The sequence below is a fragment of the Channa argus genome, chromosome 12 (assembly GCF_033026475.1).
Source record: "Channa argus isolate prfri chromosome 12, Channa argus male v1.0, whole genome shotgun sequence".
NCBI lineage: Eukaryota > Metazoa > Chordata > Actinopteri > Anabantiformes > Channidae > Channa > Channa argus.
The window spans coordinates 13,031,136-13,056,725 of NC_090208.1; the positions used below are offsets into that span (position 1 = coordinate 13,031,136).

At 40.2% G+C, this 25,590-nt stretch overlaps 1 protein-coding gene across 1 annotated transcript; it reads left to right on the forward strand.

Annotated features, from left to right (window-relative positions):
- The first annotated feature begins 10,660 nt into the window (after positions 1-10,660).
- Positions 10,661-20,819, forward strand: LOC137137137 (mucin-2-like). The gene is given in 10 exon segments (XM_067523075.1): positions 10,661-10,776; positions 10,842-11,025; positions 11,120-13,779; positions 13,782-16,527; positions 18,506-18,567; positions 18,653-18,801; positions 18,893-19,113; positions 19,646-19,707; positions 19,789-19,937; positions 20,027-20,819. Coding segments are annotated over 10 exon segments (6,435 nt in total). The 3' UTR covers positions 20,113-20,819.
- The last annotated feature ends 4,771 nt before the right edge of the window (positions 20,820-25,590 follow it).

Genomic DNA, 25,590 nt, shown 5'->3' on the forward strand with positions numbered 1-25,590 from the left:
ATAATTTAAAAATAAGCATCACAGATTGAACAGAACTTGACCTTCATTCAATCTGGAAAGACAACATATTTTAACAATAAGTCTGGAGCTGAAACTCTCACAGGTCCAGCTGCAAACATGTACCCACGCTGCATCGACAAAGCATAAGCATAAACTGAACTGTCACAATAATCTCCAAATCAATCCAGGGACCCAACATGTTGACAAAAATAATTAGGAGCCTTCTCCAACTCTACCAGCTGCTCTGGTTTTGTTCCACAACAGTTTTCACTTTTAAGTTTTGTTGAAAAAATCTGATCTAGATTTGTACCCTAATGGATCAACAGCATCAAATTCAGTAATATTTAAAATGCACAGATTTCTCTGTGGAGTACTTCTGTACTTCAACTTGGGTAAAGAAAAGGAAGTAGTACTTTAACTTGTAGAGAATGTTTAGGCATACACTTGCTTTCATGTTGATACTTTGACAGTTTTTGGTTTTAATTAAATGTCAAAGCATGTATTGTGGTTTGATGTGGTTAAATAACTCAACACATACATTTCTTAATAACACTAAACATTTTAAAAAAATGTATTTCAAGTATAAAAGGTGAATGTAAAAAAACATTTCAGACAGTGAAAGTGCTCACTCTACACTAGGCACCCACTGCACCCTCCCACAGTGGGCAAAGACTTACAATAGTAACAACTAATAAATGTGTTTTCAATCCTATAGGAATCCAGACACTTAAAATACTGCCCGGATAGTGACATTATCGAGTCATCCACTGAAGCTGTATGTGGGGCAGTAATGTCATTTAATTACATGACCACTAACCCTGAGCACTCACTGATATGATTCACTGATATTTTGCAAGAGACTCCCACCTCCAGTGTTTTGTTGCTTGTTGAGAAACAAACACCATTTTGACTTACCAACCCAGAACTACAGGATCCTTGTTTGGGCACCAACTTGACTGCACAATTAGAGAGGAAGAGTGGTTGTAAGTGAAGCAGATAAGAAACAGAAAGTGTGATGGTGGATCTAAAATGAAGACAGCAAAAGTAACAATCCCCTTTTGCATCACCCTGATTTTATTGGGAAGATGATGAAATATGTTTTCATTTCCTCAGCCTACACCGGATGGTATACGTATTGTAACTTTAACTTCCTTTGCCATTGGTAAGAACTGTGAGCAGTACAAATTCCATTGCTGATCTTCGGCTACACAGTGCTGTGAAACATGAGACGAGAAGCACAAAGCTGCAGAGCACTCAAATATTACTTTGTTACAGCGATTGAAAATTTTAAAACAACACAATAATTGTCTATAATGAAAAGATGACACTTTTAGAAGGTATTATTCATATAATTGGACTGCATACCATTGTATGTATCTGTTGTTTATTTTTAGCTTTGTACCTTGAAAGACAATTATAGACTCATCAGAGTAAGTTCTACCATATCTGCAATGATTATTTGGATTTATGTTTCAATTGACTACCTCATTTATCCAGTTTCTATTTCATACAATTAAGTATACTAATTCATTTAACAATAATATAATAAACAATATGCACTGAAACCTAAAGTTAAAATATACAATTTAAGCTAGTACTAGACTCAATCCACTGCAATCTGCCCATTTCAGGTCATCATTACAATAAATGTGGACGCTGCAAAATTTGTTAATTATGCAGAATTTGCTCAAAGCCTTTATCTTTCTTTGGGTAAATTGTTTTATAATCAGTTTACGAAAATCTTTCAAATCCATCTGTTTTGGGTTAGTTCTTGTTTAGTTTACAATAATAACACTACTGCAAAGTGAAAATTTGACTCAGCTGTCCAAGATTTACTGTAACACATTAATATTATAAACATTGATGCATCATACTCCACATTTAAAGGGCTCAACTGAGAACGGTCCATTGCTGAACCAAAACTACGCACACATCTTTATCCACAAATAAACAGGTGTGATTAAATTGGATTAAAAGAATACATATGCAAGTACAAAGTTTTAGTTTTATTTATCTGGCCCCTGCAACAACAGGATCCACCACAGGGTCAATTAAGTCTATTGCACCTAGCAACCATAGTAATGCCACAATCAAAAACATCCATGGAAAAGTCATAACGTCAAACTTTGTAGGAACAAATTAACAAAGCAATGTATTAAATTACTAATACAGCATTCAAATGACACCAGCACTAAAACAAATTGTCACCTCATCCTTACCTCGTAATAATAAAATCTGTTATCTATAAACTGTTTCTGTCACAGATCAAACTGTTCATACCACAGAATGAGCCGAATAAACAGCACAACCTCTAACAATACAATCCCCACACTATGCACCAAACCAACAACCTGATTGTGGTGCCAACTCACTTCCTTGGAACAGTGTGAACCACCTCTTTTCATTTGTACTTGTGTGTCAGCCTTCTTTATTTCCCTCAGGTACTTTCACCCTTAATGCATCAGCCAACCCAACAATAGCATAAACTAGTTCTTCTTCATTCCCTTGATCCACGTAAATTCCCTGTTTCTTTTTTTTTTTCAAATAAGTCTCGACCTTGTTGATGTGAGGCTGCTCATTTTTGTTCACTAAGCTGTGACCAGGAAAACATTCCTATGACAACCTCCAGACCAGAAACTAAAAGGAAGCAAAATGTTTTCAAATACTACTTTAAATACTAGTTCTTTATATTTATATTTTTAGAAATATGTTAATTTTGTTTAAAATATTGATACCAATCTTCTGAGTGTCTGACAAATGTGAAACAACAGTCAGCAGCTGTCTAGCTTAGCTTGGCCTAAAAACTGGAAATAGAAGCAAAAGTAAAATGTGAATCAAACAGAATACAAAGATTTGAAACTCATTTTTGTTTGTAAGTAGCACAAAGACAAATATTCAAATATTAAAACTAAGAAATGTTGTTTTTGGAAAACAAAAATTCCAGCATGGCCATTACATTAATTCATCACCTAAAGTACTAAACATGGTAAAAAAAAACAAAAAAAAAACAAAGTTTTTACTGAAAATTAGTATTAATGATGAACATTTGTATAAGCTGAATGTATTATGAATGTATGTAAATGCATTAAATATTATATTGACTAAGATCTTTTCTGTTGACTAATATAAGGGTATAATGTCTTCATAATTTGATGACTGACTAAATGTTGACATGTTGTTTATTAATGTATATGTCAAGATCATGTTTTTAGGATGTTAAATCTTTTACTGAGTTTTGTTAAAGTCACATTACGTATATATTATGCAGTTATTGCTGCCCATCATGAAAAAAAAAAACCCCGTTTGAATGTCACAAGGAAAACTGATGCTAAATTTGGATGCTATGTTGTTGTTAAAGATGTGACGTCGCCACACCTTCAGATTCTTTCACTTTTGGCACAACTAGTTTATCAGTTAGCAAAATCAACTTTTAAATTGACCAACTGTGTGTTGTGTAGTAAAATATTATTATTAAAATCAAATGACCAGATAGATTTTTTTACACGTTGCTTTTAGCCTGCTTATCGATTTAGGTTAGTTTTTCTGTTTTTCTGTGTCAATGTGGTTTTGTACAAATCGTCTGCGGGTGACAGCCAGTACTTTATACTTCATAGAGAAATGAGAAATGATTTAGCTGTTTTATCTGCTGTGGCTTAAGAAAACCAAAGAAACTCTTACTATTTGTGGAAGCAACATATCAAGTGTTATTTGATATGTTATATCTGATACAAGATCTGATACCTATAGAGAAATGGATTGAGGTGTTTATGATAAACAAGTTAATACATGTTTTCCAAAGCTCAGACTTAGAATTCATGAGTGTAACATTTTACCAGTGCAAAAATATAAATAAATGAATAAACCCTATATAATGTTAAAATAGTTTATGGGTTTTCACATACAAGAAAACAAGTTTTGTACAAATATATACAAGAATACTAGGACTTTGAGACCTCAGTGCAGTAGTTTTGTTTATGGAACCCCAAACGTGCCGAGCTGGTCTGAGGAAGAAAAATGCTAAAAGTTTTCAGTAAATCTTGTTTTCTATAATCTGAATAGATCTTTATACTGTAATTTAGTTAGTTATTTTTTTTATAATGACGAACCTTATTAACCACAGCTGCTCCAACTAGCTCATTGCCCTGACAACCACATCCACAACTTCTGCCTTAGCAACTGCTTCTTCAACAAAAATTCAATTCAATTCATCTTTATTTATATAGAGCCAATTTACAACAAAGTCATCTCAAGGCACTTTATATAATAAAGTCCAGACTACACAAGTATGTAGAGGCAACCCAACAAATCCCCCTTGAGCAAGCCCTAGGCAACAGTGGAAGAAACCCCCAGCAGAACCAAGCTCAGGGTGGACGGCCATCTGCCTTGACCGGTCAGGGTAAGTGGAAAGTAAAGAGAGAAATGAAAAGAGCAACAAAACGCAACAACAAAACATTATACAGGTTGGTAGGACGAGTAGCTGCACACAGCTCCAAAGCCAAGGACACTTGCAGGAAGGGTAGATCCTTCCGTAGTTGGAAGAAGGCTATTCTAGAGATTTGTCTTAAATGTGAGGTAAACGCCAAATGCTGGTTAAAAATAACTCCAAGGTTCCTCACCACAGCACCGGAGGCCAAAGTTATGCCATCTAAAGTAACTATATGGTTAGACAGCATATTTCTCAACTTTTTAGACCAAAATACAATCATTTCAGTTTTGTCTGAATTTAGAAGTAGGAAATTATAGGACATCCAGGCCTTTATGTCTTTTAGGCATGCTTGAGGTTTGACTAATTGGTTAGTATCTTCTGGTTTCACAGATAAACAGAGCTGGGTATCATCTGCATAGCAGTGGAAGTTTATGGAATGTTTCCTAATAATTTTGCATAAAGCTGACAGATAAAATTAAAATCAATACAGTGCAGTTCCTTTAATCCTAAATCCATGTTCCAGTCTTTGTAATAAAGTGTTGTGGTCAATGGTTTCAAATGCGGCACTAAGGTCTAGTAGGACAAGTATGGACACAACTCCATTATCTGAAGCCAAGAGAAGATCGGTGGTGACTTTTACCAGTGCTTGTCTGTACTGTGATGAACTCTAAATCCTGACTGAAAGTCTTCATACAAATTATTCCTGTACAGGTGATCACATAATTGCTTTGTTACTACTTTTTCAAGGATTTAAGAAATAAACGGGAGATTTAATATCGGTCTATAGTTGGCTAAATCACCTGGATCAAGAAAAGGTTTTTTAAGTAGTTTGATTACAGCAATTTTATAGGCTTTTGGTACATAGCCTGTTTCTAAAGATAGGTTGATCAAATCTAATATGAACTTGTCTATTAAAACAAGAACATCTTTGAGCAATTTGGTTGGAACAGGGTCTAAAAGACATGTTGTTAGTTTTGAGAAAGCAATAGTTGAAGTTAGCTCAGTCAGATCTATGGGCAAAAAACAGTCTAAGAGGGACTGTGGCCTTATTAAGGATTCTAGAGCTGTTGTACATGAAGATCCATCTGTAATATGTGTAGGGAGGATCTGGTGATTTTTTTCCCCCTAATTTCCCCTTTTTTGTACATTGTAAATTGTTTTTCCAGGCTAACCGGGATTCTCCTAAATTAGTGGAACGCCTCTTCCTGTCTAACTTTTGTGATGCCTGCTTTAAGCTGCGCATTTGTGAATTGTACCATGGAGGTCGGCTCCTCTGACACTTACTCCTATATTAATGGCAGGATTTCTGAGAATTTATAGACCCCGCTATTCATGGGGAAGTATAAAAACGCCACACAGAGCAAACTCTCTTAACCATGCAACACATACTAAAAGCTTAAAAGTTTTATTCTATCTGGGTACTGTATGTTTCTCTATTTTGACCCTGATATTTTGTAGACTATTCAGGGTGGACACTGCCTCTTGCTCAGTGACAGCTGGGAAAGACCCCAGTGCCCTGCGACCCTGAACATGATAAGTAGTTACGATAATGGATGGATGATATCCTGGAATATTTATGAGAATAAAAAATATATAATAAAAAGAATAACCTAAAACCTTTCCTTTAGAGGTTTGAAATAGTTTGATACATATACTGCTTGATGATGCAAATACTACTATAAAGTTACTGCAAATGTAATTAACTTGGTGAATAACACATAGTTTACTACTCTCCAGTACTGCAAAATGTTGCATTAGTAACAAAACATTAGTAACAATGGTGTACCTCCACAGTACTTGGATACATATATCTTATTTGATAACAATAAACAATAAACTTTGTGGAATAACAAGGTAACATGATAAGAATAAGAACAATACCTACATTATAAGTTTTTTGCAGTTAAAGGGTACCTATTAAAAATTGACATGATAGGCGCAAATACATGAGGTGTAACTACAGATAAGAGGGTAAGAGGCTCTGCTTTAAATTACAGCCATCACTTGTTATACCTACTGTATAACAACAGGTAGCAAATAGGTTTAAATATAATAATTTTGGGGAAAATAAATAGCAATCATGCTTTTATTTTTACTGTCAGTTCAACTTTAGTATTCTAAATAAATAAATATCACATGATAGGTGTGGGTTAGCGCTGCTGACTCAAAAGTTAATATATCTAATCTCTCTCTCTCTCTCTCTCTCTCTCTCTCTCTCTCTCTCTATATATATATATATATATATATATATATATATATATATATATATATATATATATATATATATATATATATATATATATATATATATATATATATATATATATATATATATATATATATATATATATATATATATATATATATATATATCTACCCGTTGTTATAAAGTTTGCTTGAAACAAAACAGGTAATTTAAGATAATTTTTACCCCGTTTTGCATTTGAAGAAGTTTCCAATCACTCAGCAGATGTGCATGTGAAGCTGTCCTCCCACAGGTTCACAGTAGAGTTAGCATTAATAAAGTGGTCATCGCCTGGTGCTGAGACTGTCCTGAGAAAGAATGTATGCTCTTTTATCTGCATCATAATGAACCTACTGTGTGGGGAAATACAATAGTTCTGAAATCCATCACATATTTTGCCATGATGCCAACTGTTCAAGAGGTTGTTTTTAAAAACTTTACTTACTACTGTTAGTAAAGGCTAAGTGCTTTTACCACACTTTTCCATATTATAATATGATTTTCAGATCTTTTCTACTACAACATATATTTTTTTAAAATGTTACATACTGCAGCACAATGGGGTTTTTTTTAATTACAAAACTGAAATCTAAATTTCAAAATTTTTTGACCCGTAATAAAAGTATTCACACCCCCTTTGAGGTTTTCATCACTTTAAATAAAGTGGTCTATATAATTAAGAAGTTGGAGGAATGTGGTATATACAGAAATCCGCCCAGAGCAGGGTGTCTGCGACGGTGCAGGAAGAGAATTGGTGACAGAGGACACCAAGACTCCAACGACTCCTCCAAACCTTCAGTAGCTGACATGTTGGTTGGTTTTAGGAATTTTATGGGATTTGGTGAGAACAAAAATACAAATTTATAAAGACAAAATTAACAATGATGGGCAGTGGATCATTTGTTATTATATGTTTATACTCCAAAACCATCAGAATCTTATTACTTGTTTTTATTTCCTTTGTAAAATACGTTACTAAGTCTTGTTTAGGTCACAATAACTTTGTGTATCTTGTAGTAATCTCAGGCAACCAGTAAATTATCCTCAAAACAAAATATGGATTCTATGTTTCAGTTTAAGGTGTGATGGTGTTGCCGCACCTCTGTGTTCTCATACTAGGTTAATTTTAGCATAACTGGTTTGTCATTTGACTAAAAACATAGCTTTCTATATCCGGAAGAGGGAAACAAATTTAAAAAATACACATGCACCAATGTACCGTGTAAAATCATGTACTTGCATAGTCAAATAATTAGAATTTTATGAAGTGAATTTTATTCATTCTAAAAATCACATTTTATAAATAAAAGTATTGAATTAATGTAATTGTCATCTGTGTCAGATGTAAGAAATAGTAATTTTGTACCTCTCAGAGAAATTTTAATTTGTTTTATATCTGTTTTGGCTTAATAAAGAAAACAGTGCTAAGCAAACAAACTAACAGAGTTCATGTCAGGACTTTTGTCTGACAGTAGCCAGATGAACTGTGGTTAAACTCCTGTGTATTGATATGGACCATAGGTGTCTTGCAGCTCTGTCTGAGTAACAGCTAATTAGATCCAGTGAGTTCACTTCAGTGGAAGACATAACCAGCAGCACTCAGGGATGTTTAGTTACTACGTTCTGGAAATGGATGTGGACCTGTTTGAGCAATTGTTTGTCTTGGCTTTATTTTCAGTGATCGACTCACTGATACCAGTCACGTGGTTTAACCCAACAGTTGATATAAAAGAAAGCAGCAACAGGTGCATCACATTGGATGCACTGAGGAACCAAAGGAAGGGATTGCAATTCTAAAGACCATTTTTTAAAATATATTTTCTATATAGATTGGGGTACGTACAATTTGTACCTATATTCTATATGAATTTGTATTTCTATATATATTTTTTCTATATGTTACGCTTCACTGTAACTTGTTTTAGGTTGTCTGCTGTTTTTTCTTGCCTTATTATACTTTTAGAAGATGTCATTTCTCTCTGTCATCAAAATATCAAAAATGGGTTTTATAATTATTATACAACCTTCAAGAGCTTTTCAGCACAAATTTCAGCACATAAACTGAACCCCACATTAGTTGCTCCCAGTGAGTGCAGGCCAGCTGCATAGCATCTTTCCCATTAGTGTGAGAGTGTCTTTGTGATTGTAAATCGATGAATGAGAAGAAGTTTAAAGTGCTTTACTGATAAGGAAGATAAGAACTAGATTAGTGCAAGAACATTACAAAGATTTTTGAATGCACTTTTAATGGGTATAAATTAAAAATATTTTTCCGGTCATCCTAGTTATTGCACTTATTAGCCAAATAATACCTACATTTCTGGCAGACGACTAAGCTATGCCAATGTACAATATATGGGTAAAATTTATTTAGATTACTGAAAGTAGGCCAAATCAATTAATCAAAATTAATTATCATTTATGGATGCATTTTTGTCTTTACCGATTACTGAGGTCACTTGATGGAACACTGTAAAACTATTTGCTCTCTCATAGTCTCGTGTTGCAGTAGTTCTAAATTAGATTTCTACAACCAAATTATTAAACTTTAGATTTTTGGTTTAGGTCAGCTTATGCATTGTTTAATATCCAATATCACATGCATAATAGTGCACAAGTGAGTCACAATGGTTACCTAAATTCTCACTGAATAGAGTAAAGTGTTGTAACACAGTCAGTATTAGATAAATACATTCAGAGCATTACTGCTTTGTGTTGAGTGGAGGAAAGTAAAGAACAAAACAGGAGCAAATAGCAACATGCAAAAAGGTGAAATGTTTCCTGTTTATTTCTAAGGTGCTCTGCAACCTTGTTACCATCACAAAATGACAGGAGTGGCAGACATGCGTGCTGACACAGCAAGCATTGTTAGATATACATATATTCTATGCTATTGCAAATTAATTGGCAGTTGATAAATGACTAGTCCAACAAAGTTTAGTATATTTTCAATGTAAAATAAATGACATGAAGAGATCATCATGATAATTAACTATACCTCCTCTTAAATTTGACTCCTTGCACCTAAGAAACTGTGCACCTGCTATAGACCCTGGCTGTGAAGGTAATAAATCATGCAACATTAACAGGCTGAGATGGAAAAGACAATAGAATTGAGTTGAGAAAGAATTGAATTTTGATTGGCTCCATATGCTGTGCTGTTTCTATCTATTTCTATTTACATGCATTTGCACCGAATAACAACAAAGGGGGGGTGGCTGTAGCTCAGTAGGTAAAGGCAGTCATCGATGGACCACAGGGTGATTCCCGGCCCTGGCTATATGTCGAAGTGTCCCTAGGCATGACACTGAAGCCCTAACAGTCCATTCCACTCCACTGCAGTGCCGGTCCAAGTCCGGTAGAAATTGGGGAGGGTTGCGTCAGGAATAGCATCCAGCATAAAAACTGTGCCAAATCAACATGCAGACAATGATCTGCTGTGGCGACCCTGAACTCATGGGATAAGCCGAAAGGACAAATAAAAAAATAAAAAAATAAAAAGCACTGAATAACAACATACTCTGAAAAGTCAAAAAAATGCATTTGGAATTGAATATGCCAATGGAGATGGTATGTTGCACAGGTTACAAATTAGGAGAAAAATGAATAGCTGCATTTAGTGATTTATAAAAAAGCTAATCCAAGTTTATTAAGTATTAATATGATCATATTTGAAATTGCATCAATTCTGCACATCAGTCTGCATTTTACATGCTGAATTTGTTATTAATTCACTATACTGTCAAATACTGCAGGTTCAAGAACAGAAACTATGGGTTTTGGAAAAGTCTTACTAAGTGTGATGATACTTACAGGTAAGTCAACAATTGCTTTAAACTATTGCAATTGAAATAAAGGTATTTTGCAGCTTTCTAACATAAACAACTAACTAATTCTTTTGCTCTTGACAAACAGTGGCCACTGACTTTGCTACTTGGTCAGTTGCTACAAATGTTTCAACAACAACAGAATCATTAACTACGGCCACGATGACACCAGATACTACCACCACGTCAGCCACAACTACCACGACACCCACTGCCACAACACTTGATACTACCACCACATCAGCCACAACCACGACGACACCAGATACTACCACCACGTCAGCCACAACCACGACGACACCAGATACTACCACCACGTCAGCCACAACCACGACGACACCAGATACTACCACCACGTCAGCCACAACCACGACGACACCAGATACTACCACCACGTCAGCCACAACTACGACGACACCCACTGCCACAACACGCAATACTACCAACACGTCAGCCACAACCACGACGACACCAGATACTACCACCACGTCAGCCACAACCACGACAACACCAGACACTACCACCACGTCAGCCACAACCACGACGACACCAGATACTACCACCACATCAGCCACAACCACGACGACACCAGATACTACCACCACGTCAGCCACAACCACTACGACACCAGATACTACCACCACGTCAGCCACAACCACGACGACACCAGATACTACCACCACGTCAGCCACAACCACGACGACACCAGATACTACCACCACGTCAGCCACAACCACGACGACACCAGATACTACCACCACGTCAGCCACAACTATGACGACACCCACTGCCACAACACGCAATACTACCAACACGTCAGCCACAACCACGACGACACCAGATACTACCAGCACGTCAGCCACAACTACGACGACACCCACTGCCACAACACCTGATACTACCACCACGTCAGCCACAAACACGACGACACCAAATACTACCACCACGTCAGCCACAACCACGACGACACCAGATACTACCACCACATCAGCCAAAACTACGACGACACCAGATACTACCACCACATCAGCCACAACTACGACGACACCAGATACTACCATCACATCAGCCACAACCACGACGACACCAGATACTACCACCACGTCAGCCACAACTACGACAACACCCACTGCCACAACACCCGATACTACCACCACGTCAGCCACAACTACGACGACACCAGATACTACCACCACGTCAGCCACAACAACGACGACACCAGATACTACCACCACGTCAGCCACAACTATGACGACACCAGATACTACCACCACGTCAGCCACAACTACGACGACACCCACTGCCACAACACCTGATACTATCACCACGTCAGCCACAACCACGACGACACCAGATACTACCACCACGTCAGCGACAAATACGACAACACCCACTGCCACAACACCCGATACTACCACCACGTCAGCCACAACTACGACGACACCACATACTACCACCACGTCAGCCACAACTACGACGACACCCACTGTCACAACACCCGATACTACCACCACGTCAGCCACAACCACTACGAAACCAGTCACTACCACCACGTCAGCCACAACCACGACGACACCAGATACTACCACCACGTCAGCCACAACCACGACGACACCAGATACTACCACCACGTCAGCCACAACCACGACGACACCAGATACTACCACCACGTCAGCCACAACCACTACGACACCAGATACTACCACCACGTCAGCCACAACCAAGACGACACCAGATACTACCACCACGTCAGCCACAACAACGACGACACCAGATACTACCACCACATCAGCCAAAACTACGACGACACCAGATACTACCACCACATCAGATACAACTACGACGACACCAGATACTACCATCACATCAGCCACAACCACGACGACACCAAATACTACCACCACGTCAGCCACAACTACGACAACACCCACTGCCACAACACCCGATACTAACACCACGTCAGCCACAACTACGACGACACCAGATACTACCACCACGTCAGCCAAAACTACGACGACACCAGATACTACCACCACGTCAGCCACAACTATGACGACACCAGATACTACCACCACGTCAGCCACAACTACGACGACACCCACTGTCACAACACCCGATACTACCACCACGTCAGCCACAACCACTACGACACCAGTCACTACCACCACGTCAGCCACAACCACGACGACACCAGATACTACCACCACGTCAGCCACAACCACGACGACACCAGATACTACCACCACATCAGCCACAACCACTACGACACCAGATACTACCACCACGTCAGCCACAACCACGACGACACCAGATACTACCACCACATCAGCCACAACCACTACGACACCAGATACTACCACCACGTCAGCCACAACCACGACGACAACAGATACTACCACCACGTCAGCCACAACCACGACGACACCAGATACTACCACCACGTCAGCCACAACCACGACGACACCAGATACTACCACCACGTCAGCCACAACTACGACGACACCGACTGCGACAACACGCAATACTACCAACACGTCAGCCACAACCACGACGACACCAGATACTACCACCACGTCAGCCACAACTACGACGACACCCACTGCCACAACACCTGATACTACCACCACATCAGCCACAACCACGACGACACCAAATACTACCACCACGTCAGCCACAACCACGACGACACTCACTGCCACCACGTCAGCCAGAACCACGACGACACCAGATACTACAACCACGTCAGCCACAACCAGGACGACACCAGATACTACCAACACGTCAGCCACAACCACGACGACACCAGATACTACCACCACGTCAGCCACAACCACGACGACACCAGATACTACCACCACGTCAGCCACAACCACGACGAGACCAGATACTACCACCACGTCAGTAACAACCACGACGACACCAGATACTACCACCACGTCAGCCACAACCACGACGACACCAGATACTACCACCACGTCAGCAACAACCACGACGACACCAGATACTACCACCACGTCAGCCACAACTATGACGACACCCACTGTCACAACACCCGAGACTACCACCACGTCAGCCACAACCAGTACGACACCAGTCACTACCACAACGTCAGCCACAACCACGACAACACCAGATACTACCACCACGTCAGCCACAAGACACCTGAAACTACCACCACGTCAGCCACAACCACGACGAGACCAGATACTACCACCACGTCAGCCACAACCACGACGACACCAGATACTACCACCACGTCAGCCACAACCACTATGACACCAGATACTACCACCACGTCAGCGACAACTACGACAACAACCACTGCCACAACACTCGATACTACCACCACGTCAGCCACAATCACGACGACACCTGATACTACCACCACGTCAGCCACAACTACGACGACACCCACTGTCACAACACCCGATACTACCACCACGTCAGCCACAATCACGACGACACCAGATACTACCACCACGTCAGCCACAACTACGACGACACCCACTGTCACAACACCCGATACTACCACCACGTCAGCCACCACCACGACGACACCAGATACTACCACCACGTCAGCCAGAACCACGACGACACCAGATACTACCATGACGTCAGCCACAACCACGACGACACCTGATACTACCACCACGTCAGCCACAACCAGGACGATACCAGATACTACCACCACGTCAGCCACAACCACGACGACACCCACTGCCACAACACCAGATACTACCACCACGTCAGCCACAACCACTACGACACCAGTTACTACCACCACGTCAGCCAAAACAGCGACGACAACAGATACTACCACCACGTCAGCCACAACCACGGCGACACCCACTGCCACAACACCCGATACTACCACCACGTCAGCCACAACCACGACGACACCAGACACTACCACCACGTCAGCCACAACCACGGCGACACCCACTGCCACAATACCCGATACTACCACCACGTCAGCCACAACCACGGCGACACCCACTGCCACAACACCCGATACTACCACCACATCAGCCACGACTACGACGACACCAGATACTACCACCACATTAACCACAACCACGACGACACCAGATACTACCACCACGTCAGCCACAACCACGACGACACCAGATAGTAGTACCACGTCAGCCACAACTACGACAACACCCACTGCCACAACTCCCGATACTACCACCACGTCAGCCACAACTACGACAACACCAGATACTACCACCACGTCAGCCAGAACTACGACAACACCAGATACTACCACCACGTCGGCCACAACTACGACGACACCAGATACTACCACCACGTCAGCCACAACCACAACGACACCAGATACTACCACCACGTCAGCCACAACTTCGACGACACCGACTGTGACAACACGCAATACTACCAACACGTCAGCCACAACCACGACGACACCAAATACTACCACCACGTCAGCCACAACCACGACGACACTCACTGCCACCACGTCAGCCAGAACCACGACGACACCAGATACTACCACCACGTCAGCCACAACCAGGACGATACCAGATACTACCAACACGTCAGCCACAACCACGACGACACCAGATACTACCACCACTTCAGCCACAACCACGGCGACACCCACTGCCACAACACCCGATACTACCACCACGTCAGCCACAACCACGACAACACCAGACACTACCACCACGTCAGCCACAACCACGGCGACACCCACTGCCACAATACCCGATACTACCACCACGTCAGCCACAACCACGGCGACACCCACTGCCACAACACCCGATACTACCACCACATCAGCCACAACTACGACGACACCAGATACTACCAACACGTCAGCCACAACCACGACGACACCAGATACTACCACCACGTCAGCCACAACCACGGCGACACCCACTGCCACAACACCCGATACTACCACCACGTCAGCCACAACCACGACAACACCAGACACTACCACCACGTCAGCCACAACCACGGCGACACCCACTGCCACAATACCCGATACTACCACCACGTCAGCCACAACCACGGCGACACCCACTGCCACAATACCCGATACTACCACCACATCAACCACAACCACGACGACACCAGATACTACCACCACGTCAGCCACAACTACGACGACACCCTATACTACCAGCACGTCAGCCACAACTACGACGACACCAGATACTACCAGCACGTCAGCCACAACTACGACGACACCAGATACTACCACGTCAGCCACAAGTACAACGACACCAGATACTACCACCACATCAGCCGCAACTACGACGACACCCACTGCCACAAAGCTTGATACTACCACCACATCATCCTCAACTAAGACGACACCCAATACTACCACCACATCAGCCACAACTACAACGACACCAGATACTACCACCACGTCAGCCACAACTACGACGACACCAGATACTACCACCACGTCAGCCACAACTACGACGACACCAGATACTACCACCACGTCAGCCACAACTACGACGACACCCACTGCCACACCCATGTTACTGGCCCCTACCACAACATCCACGACACCAGCCACTACTACAACACCTGATACTACCACCACATCAGCTACAACTAAGACGACATCCGCCATTACGAAACCAGTTACTACCACCACAACATCCACAACACCTGATACTACCACCACAACATCCACAATACCCACGACACCGCCCACTACCACAACATCCACGACACCACCCACTACTACAAAACCCGATACTACCACCACAGTAGCCACAACTACGATGACACCCGATACTACCACCACATCAGCCACAACTTCAGCGACACCAGATATTACCACCACGTCAGCCACAACTACGACCACACCAGATACTACCACCACATCCACAACAACACCTACATCAACAACATTTGCTCCGACCACTATATTTGTGATCACAACAACAAACATGAATTTCAAAACTAAAGAGACATTCACAGCTGATTTGGGAAATATATCATCCCCAGCAGCTAAAACTCGCACCTCAAAGATCGTTACAACAGTAAGTATATCTCTTCAATTGAAACCTAGTCAAAAGGTTGCAAGCTTTAGTCATAGGGAATATTTTATTATATGTCTAAAATGTCCCAGTATTGTTAAAAATGAACGCATATTTCCTTGATTTGCTTACAAACACATTTATTTTCATCTAAAACCTGCATACCTCAACTTCCAAATCAGTGCTTGACTAATAAAATCTGAAGAAATTAAAGTCACACCCGAAAAACTTATTTTAATTATACACATTTCAAAATAACTGTGTGATCTCTGGTAAGGATGCCCAAGCTGACAAAACAGAGGACCCAAGCATAGACAAAGGTAGTCTGGTAGGTGAAGGTTTAGCAGTTTATTCACAAGACAACATTAAGCTTACTGTACATTAAAACTGACTTGGCAGGCAGGCAGGAGGACAAACCATGCAGAGTGGAAAAAACAGAAACAGGCAGAAACATTTTCATTTAATTTTGCGACATTCCTGTGTTTCAACATGTCCGAATGTTTTCATGTGAAATACTTTAAATGTGGTTATGCCCAATTTAATGACCTCCACTTTTATTGCTAAAATCCCTCAACCAGACAACCATCAGGGGCAAACTATCAAACTTGTATGATGTCACTAATGACATCATCAGTACAAAGAAACAACACAACACACAATACAGTACAGTTCTCAATACACATACATAAAACAAAAAACTAAACTGAGGAAACCTTTGGTTGGCTCATACAACTATTAAGCAATGGCTTAATGTACTGTATGTGAAGCTTACTAGCTTTAACCAACAGGCTAAGTTAGTCAGCTTTAAATCAAAGCAAACAAAACAGACTGAAAATGAAAACAGGATAACAGGTTCCACCATAACAGTCACTTATATTAAATTACAGTTAATAAATCTGTAGCAACCCACGGGTTATGGGAGCTAACTGTGGGAGGTAGCAAAGCTGAAGCTAAGGCTAAACCTAAGTGACTTAGCTAACTAAGCTAATCGGCTAGCTGGCTAGTTTGTCCCCGAGTTAATTCGGGAGCAAACTGTGCAAAATTTCAGGCAAAAGAGAGAACGCTTGTGCCTCATATACCACACGACCCAAGGTGCCTCGAGCCATCAGGAAGCAATGACCAGACAGGTGTTGCCTTTTTACAGCTAGCTCTGGCAACAGAAATAGCTAAGCTTTTTTTTTTCGGACACAACAGTTGTCAGTCCTCATGATCGCTACTCCTATACGCAGTACTTTCCCCTCAAGGTGCCGGCCAAAACACACACCTTGTATAACAAAACCACAACATCTGAACACACCTCATATCACTAATCCTACCACAAATTATGCACATTAAACACTTTAAACCCAGAACAATTAAATGGCTTTTACCCATAATTCCACGGGGCTCACTGCGCCAGCCCCCACACTAACACACTTGCCAAGCCATTACACGTCTTTTATATTCTTTCTTACCTGGGGGTGGGAGGGAAACATAATACTGGTCCTGTTAAGAAGCTTCAGTAGCAGCTTCCACACTTACACCGGACGAAGAGGAACCTGTTTCCTCCCCAGCTAAATGTTTCCAATTTATAATGTAATGACTCTATGAGGTCTATTTCAAACAGAACAGTTACAGAACAATCAAGGTGAGTGGAGTCAGAGAGCAGGTGGGTGAGTGATGGAAAAGCTGTAGAGAGGGGTAATGAACTAAAGGCATAGAGAAGATGGCAAAAATAAACAAATATGAAACAAACTGAAATGTGATACTATGTCTAATATAGGTACATTTAAATCAACATTTTAGTGCTTGCATTTTATATAAACAAAATGATACAGATTAAAAATATCGTAGTCATTGAAGGAACTTTAAATGGAAGAAACAGGAATTGGAAGGCAACGTCCCTGCAAGGTGCAAGTAAATAAAAACACATTCTACAAGTGAAGAAACACACATTAATACAATAAATATACTTAAAGCCACTTTGCTTTTCTATCTGCAGCTTGGGCCTTTCTTTCAAAATGCATTTCCTTCATTTCGCTCCCTGCAAGTGAATGGATACAGGTAATTTTCTAATGTCACACTGAATCTTAATATTATTCAGTCATTTATATAAATAATGCAATATTAATATGAATTTCTTTTGTAGTAATGGATCAATAAACAACAATGTGACAGTTGAATTTTCATCAGAATCTGCCCCTAATGGCTCTCAGATGGCAAATGTTTTGATCACAGCTGCTCCAAACATCACGGTCTTCACCATTGACACTGCTTCTATTTCTGTGAATGGCATAGGTAAGCAATACTAAATCCCACCTTACGAAATATTTAGAATGTTACACAACTGTTTATGTTAAAGTAAAGTGCTTTCTTTCAATATGTATAGCAGTCGAAACAACAGCGACAACGGCAACAACAGCGACAACAACAGTGACATCGGCAACAACAGCGACAACAGCAACAACAGCTGCTCCCACAACTGCTACAACTGCTGAAGCAATCACAACAACAAACCTTAATTTCAAAACTAAAGAGACATTTACAGTTGACTTGCTGAATTTGACATCTCCAGCAGCTATCAGTCGGACCTCAAAGATCATTTCTAAAGTAAGTTTCTCACTTAGAGTGAAACATATTCAAAGGTAGGTATCCTCAGTCACTGGAAACATGGGAATAGCTGGAAAACTGAAGCCAAGAGGGACAACTGACAAACTAGCAAAGAGTAGCAAGAATGAGATGCTTTTATACAGGTGAGACTAATTACAAACAGAATTGAGGTGAGTGTGGTTAAAAGCACATGCAGAACAATCAATGTAAGTGAGTAAGTGACCAGGAAGGTGTAGAGTGGGGTACAGAGCTAAAGGCAGAAAAGTTACAAAAATAAACAAATGTGAAACAACCTAAACCAAAGAGAACACTGTGATACTATATCTAATATAAAAACATTTAAATTAACATTTGTGTTTGTTTTTATATAAACAAAATAAATATGTCAGTCACTGAAGAAACTGATGAAAAAGGAGTTGAAAGAAATTGAAAAACTGTCTCTGCATGATGCAAATTAACACAATGCAGAAGTGAAAAAAACACACCAGATAAATAAATGTACTTAACAGACATTTTGCTTTTATTTTTGCAGCTTGTGCCCATCTACTCAATTGCATTTCCTTCATTTCGCTCCCTGCAAGTGATAGGATACAGGTAATTTTCTATTGTTACAATGACAGAATATTAGTCTTTAATTTACATGAGCAATGCAATAATCTGAATTTTATTTTGTAGTAACGGATCGATCAACAACAACATGACACTTGCATTTTTATCTGGATCAGCGCCCAATGGCTCTCAGATTGCAAACGTTTTGATCAACATAGCTCCAATAATCCCAGACTTCAACATCGACACCAACTCCATTACTGTGAATGGCACATGTAAGCAACACTAAACGCTGCCTTATCAAATATTTCTAATGTTACACAATTTTTTATGTTAAAGTGGGTTTTTCTCTCAACATTTACAGCATCAAGTGGAGTAAGCCACAAGATCAGTCTTGCCACTGCACCCTGCCTGGTGCTGCTGTCATGGCTGCTGACAAACCACCAATAGTGTCAATGCTGATGTTCATGTGAAATCCCATTAGAAATCACTGCTGTCACTGGATCGAAAAAGGACTTTGTTGTTATTAAGAATCTACAAATGACAACTCGAAGTTTTATAGGAAAGATTGTCCAGATGATATATTAAAAGTTGGGATGCCAACATAAATACTGTCTGCAGCTCGTACAGTGGCACTCCTTTTCCAACAAAACTAGACTATTCTTCCCTGTCATCCAAGGCAGCCCATCTGTGAAGGAGGCAAAAACCCAACCTACTAAAAGTTATGATTGATGTAACAAATTATTTACAAGTGAGATAACAGTTGTGCCTTACTTACTTACATATTACACATACAATTCTGATAAATACAAATTTAAACTATAATCATAACATCTATAACCAATAAATGACCCAAAATTCTTTATATTTCATGATATTCTGCTACTTTTAAAATCTCCTCATTCAATAGAGTTGTAAAGTAAAAGTAAACAGCTAAATCTATGAAAAAACAACAAACCACCTCTGAACAATTTCTTCAATGATTAATCAGTCGCATCTTTACTTTTATGTATTAATATTATCATACATGTGTATTCTGTGAGCTGACCTGTAGTTTTCAATAGCTGTAGAAACACGAGGTCTTCATGATGATCAGAATACAAACATTAAAATCATATGTACGTACTAGTTTTGTTTTACTACCTAAAGTGTCTATTACCAATAAATAAAAATAGAAGACAAGTAGAAATAAGTAAAACCTGTCTCATTATTTATAGACTTATTTTCACAATCAACTATTCTCAGTTAATGCCAAGTGTTGTTATCTGGAAGTTCAGTCATGTCAACTGGACTTCTCTCCTCCTTGTTGGAAAGACATTGCTAATCATCCAGGTAGATTCTAGATTCAAGTACTGGACAAAGGAAAATGCTTGGAAAGAGCCCAGATCATCAACAGGGTGACCTACAGCCACTTACCTAGGATGAGTAGTAGTTCTGCGCTGTTGCAGAACAGTTTTTGACCAGCAGGGGGATGTGTGCACATGAAGCCTGAGAAAGAATTCGTGTGAACCATTTAGCTGCAAGGCTTCAGGGCTTCAAGATGCTTAATTACTAATAATTAGGCAACTGACCATCTTAGAAGAAAGCCTGAGTCTATGGACACTGAACTGATAATATAACTTGGCAAAGTGGGAGGGGGAACACGAGGCTAATATGCAGTGACTGATTGTAGGGAATCTAGAACAGGTGAGTATGGGCAGAGTTCAGGGCAGGAGAGTAGAGGGATAGGGTCTTGTGATAATATCACAAAAATAAAACCGAGGCATATTGGCAATTTTTTTTTTAATCAAGCTCAGAACAAAACTGCTGTTATGCTTTAAATATTAGTGGAGTTCCTGCTTCTTGTGTAACTAATTTGCACCAAGTTGCTAAATAAATATAAAGACCAAAACCGCCAATGGCAACTGGACAGCCCTTGTTAAGTCACTTTACTGCAGTTATCATTATAAGTGACACTGTAGCTTTGAACAAGGTACTAAGGAGCAGTCACTGAAAAGATCAAAGATCATTGCAATAGAAAGGCATAAGCACACATGTAGTAGGAAAATGTTTATTCACATAAACTGCAGCAAATTGTTAAACATATGAAATGGTCATTAGTATATTATATATTAATAGTGTCTGAATGTGGGAAAGTGCAGTGCTTTCCAGTACAAAAAGAAAAACAATACATGTGATGCAGGGGGGAAGCCAGCAGGGAGTGATAATAAGAGGTGCCATAGTGTTGAGTAATGTGTGAAAAGAGATAAAATATTACTAATTTTCCATAAATATTTTAAAAGGACCAGATTTAGCCATGATCAAAATACTACATTGGATGATGATAATATGTCAAACTGCTTTCTTTGATTAGTATCACATCTTCAGTCTTAGTCAATTCAGCATATTTAAACTTGAAGAAATGTATTTGCTGTATATGATGAATGTTCATTTAAGCATCTGCTTAGTTTAATGCATATCAAAAGTGCAAAATGCAACAGAACAGTCCTAACTGGACACAGGCCGTTTTAGCAACTAACATGACTGGTCTACACATGCACTGGCTTGACACAGCTGCAGTGACTCACATAACAGTCACTGCTGCCATCTATTGGTACAAACAGATATTACCCAATAGGTACCTCAGGTGGCAATAGGGCAATTCCCTGTAAAGTCAGGTCACAATAAAGTCTTCTACTTGTGAAAGTTAAATTTAGGTTTTTTTAGTGGCTGGATGGGATGTTTAATTTTTGGAATTAAAACTTTTGTTGAGGACAGTAATGGACAGAGGTAAAGACAAGAGTGCAATAGTTGTGCAAAATTTAGGGGACTATAAAATATATATGAAATGTCAGTAATGAATAGTGTGTGACCTATTTTGATTATGGGTCTTGAAAATCACCAGATTGATTGAAGCACTCAATTGTTTGTAATTTCTTGTATTAGTTAGACTTCCAAAGACACATAGATTATTGATAAATCCACCTATTCTGTCAGGTAATGGGTCTTTTACAACAAATCTATCCATTTTTGAAGATTCACAAATAAGCAATTTGTGAAAACTGTCATCTTACATACAAGACACTACAGATATGTAACAGACGTACACTGTCACTGCTGATGAAAAAGATTTGTTAGTAACTGTAGATGTGAACTCTATGTGCAGCAATATTCCACACGGGGTTGCATTAGAAGCCTTACATCAATATTTGTAAACTTGGAAGGTTTACAAATTACTTTTACCATAAAGTGTTGATTGGATGTATACTTTAACATGGGACAGGAGAAGCTTGGAAAAAAAAAAAAAAAACAGAAACTGTACAGTTCCCTATAAACAAGCACAGAAAGGTCTTTGCAATGAAAATGCTTGATTTTAACCTTAGGCTACATATACCATTCAGCATAGGCTGAAGATGTGGAGACGTAACATTGTTTTTCATCACCCTCTCAATCAAATCAGGGTGATGGGAAGTCACCCTGATTTGATTGAATTTAAAGACATTGGTCTTTGATTTGTTTTAGTTTAGCCATAACACAATTGACAATCGAAGGAGCATGTTAGTTTTCAAAGTCAAACTGGTGATCAGCTCTTACATAAGAAAATCAGCTTCAATCACTTGTATGCCTAAAAAATATGTAATTACTTCATGGCAGTGTACAGTATAGATAATTTCTCACACAGGAAAATCTCACAACATTTAGTCAAATGGAATTTTTTAATTTTCCGTCTCAAATAGTTTACAACAAGCAGCAGCACTTTGGAGGCGTGTGTCATCTCAACAATCACTGAAATGGCTGCTGAATGACGAATGTAATCACATGTAGCTCAGACCAGTGCTCATAAAAATACATTACAATTACAATAATTACAAGTTTAGTCATGAGTATAAAGGAAAAAGTTTCCTGGAACTTTAGTTCGGTGCATTGCTTGGCAACCAGCTCGTTTCTGTAATCAGGAATGCCCGTGAATAATTAAACAGGTATTTTAGGAAGAGTAACAAGTCTCTTCGTGAGAAGGCGGCAAAGAAAAAAAAAAAGTAAATTTTCTTTCAGCTTGAGAGTGGAGTCATTTAACTATCAAAACATACTTTGAAAGTCAGTTGAAAACACACATCATAAAAGTGTCAATCGTAAAACAGTAGTAGCAAGATATATTCGTTTTCACATGAAATGCCATCATAAACACAAACACCTACACACTTTATGATTATCGTTTGGTGGTTTTATTAATCAAATAGCGGTAAATTGTTTACAATACCCAAAAATATGATCATCAGATTTTTTACATATTTGAGCACAGAATAATGGTCAAATCTAATTCAACAAATTTCTGGCATTTTACTGATACGTTTTTGCAGATGTTCAGGTGTGATTTCCTACCAGGCTTTCTGCAAAAACTTCCCGAAGGTCTGTTGTGCTGCTTGGCCACTGTTCCTTAGCTTACAGCTTCTCCCACACCAGCTTGACAGGTTCAGGACTGGTGATTGAGCTGGCTGAACCATTACTGAGAGTATTCCAGCAGCTACTTTGTTCTCCATTGCAATGCAAGCGCAAGGGGGCGAATGCAACCGCAAGGGGGCGAATGCAACCGCAAGGGGGCACAAGCCAGTGTCTTCTTGTGCCAGTCCCAAGTCTGGATAAATGCAGAGGGTTGTGGCAGGAAGGGCATCCGATGTAAAACACATGCCAAATCAAACATGCGAATCGTGACAAAGACTTCCATACCGGATCGGTCGGGGCCCGGGTTAACAACGACCGCCACCGGTGCTGTTGACCTACAGGGTACCGGTGGAAATTGGACTACTGTTGGTCGAAGACGAAGAAGAAGAGGAGGAAGGTGTGTTCGTAGGCAGAGAGAGAAGAGGAAAGCTAAGAATGTAGGACTGACAGTAGGGACTTTGAATGTTGGTACTATGACAGGGAAGGCTAGGGAGCTGATCGACATGATGCAGAGAAGGAAGGTGGACATACTGTGTGTCCAGGAGACCAGGTGGAAAGGTAGCAAGGCTAGAAGCTTAGGAGCAGGGTTCAAGTTGTTCTACCATGGGTCAGACAGGAAGAGAAATGGAGTAGGAGTTATATTGAAAGAGGAGTTTGTGAGGAATGTTCTAGAGGTGAAAAGAGTATCAGACAGATCGATGAGTCTGATGCTGGAATTTAAAGGTGTGATGTTCAATGTTGTGAGTGGTTATGCCCCACAGGTAGGATGTGAGTTAGAAGAGAAGGAGAAATTCTGGAGTCAGTTAGATGAAGTGATGCAGAGCATCCCCAGAGGTGAGAGAGTGGTCATTGGTGCAGATTTCAATTGGCATGTAGGTAAAGGGAACAGAGGTGATGAGACTGTTATGGGCAGGTTTGGTGTTCAGGACAGGAATGCAGAAGGTCAGATGGTGGTTGACTTTGCAAAGAGGATGGAAATGGCTGTAGTGAACAGATGAGGCCAGATGAGGCAGGAACATAGGGTGATTCAGGTGGACTACATCTTGTGTAGACGCTGTAATCTGAAAGAGATCAGTGACTGTAAAGCATTGGTAGGGGAGAGTGTAGCCAGACAACACAGGATAGTGGTGTGTAAAATGATGCTGGTGGTGAGGAAGATGAAGAGGACTAAGGCAGAGCAGAGGACGAAGTGGTGGAAGTTTAAAAATGAAGAATGTTGTGTAGGTTTCAGGGAGGAGCTGAGACAGAATCTGGGTGGTTTGGAGGTGCTTCCAGATGACTGGACTACTGCAGCTAATTTGATCAGGGAGACATGTAGGAAAGTACTCGGTGTGTCACCTGGAAAGAGGAAAGCGGACAAGGAGACTTGGTGGTGGAACGAGGAAGTTCAGGAGTGTATACAGAGAAAGAGGTTAGCTAAGAAGAAGTGGGACACTGAGAGGACTGAAGAGAGTAGACAGGAGTACAGGGAGATGCAGCGTAAGGTGAAGGTAGAGGTGGCAAAGGCCA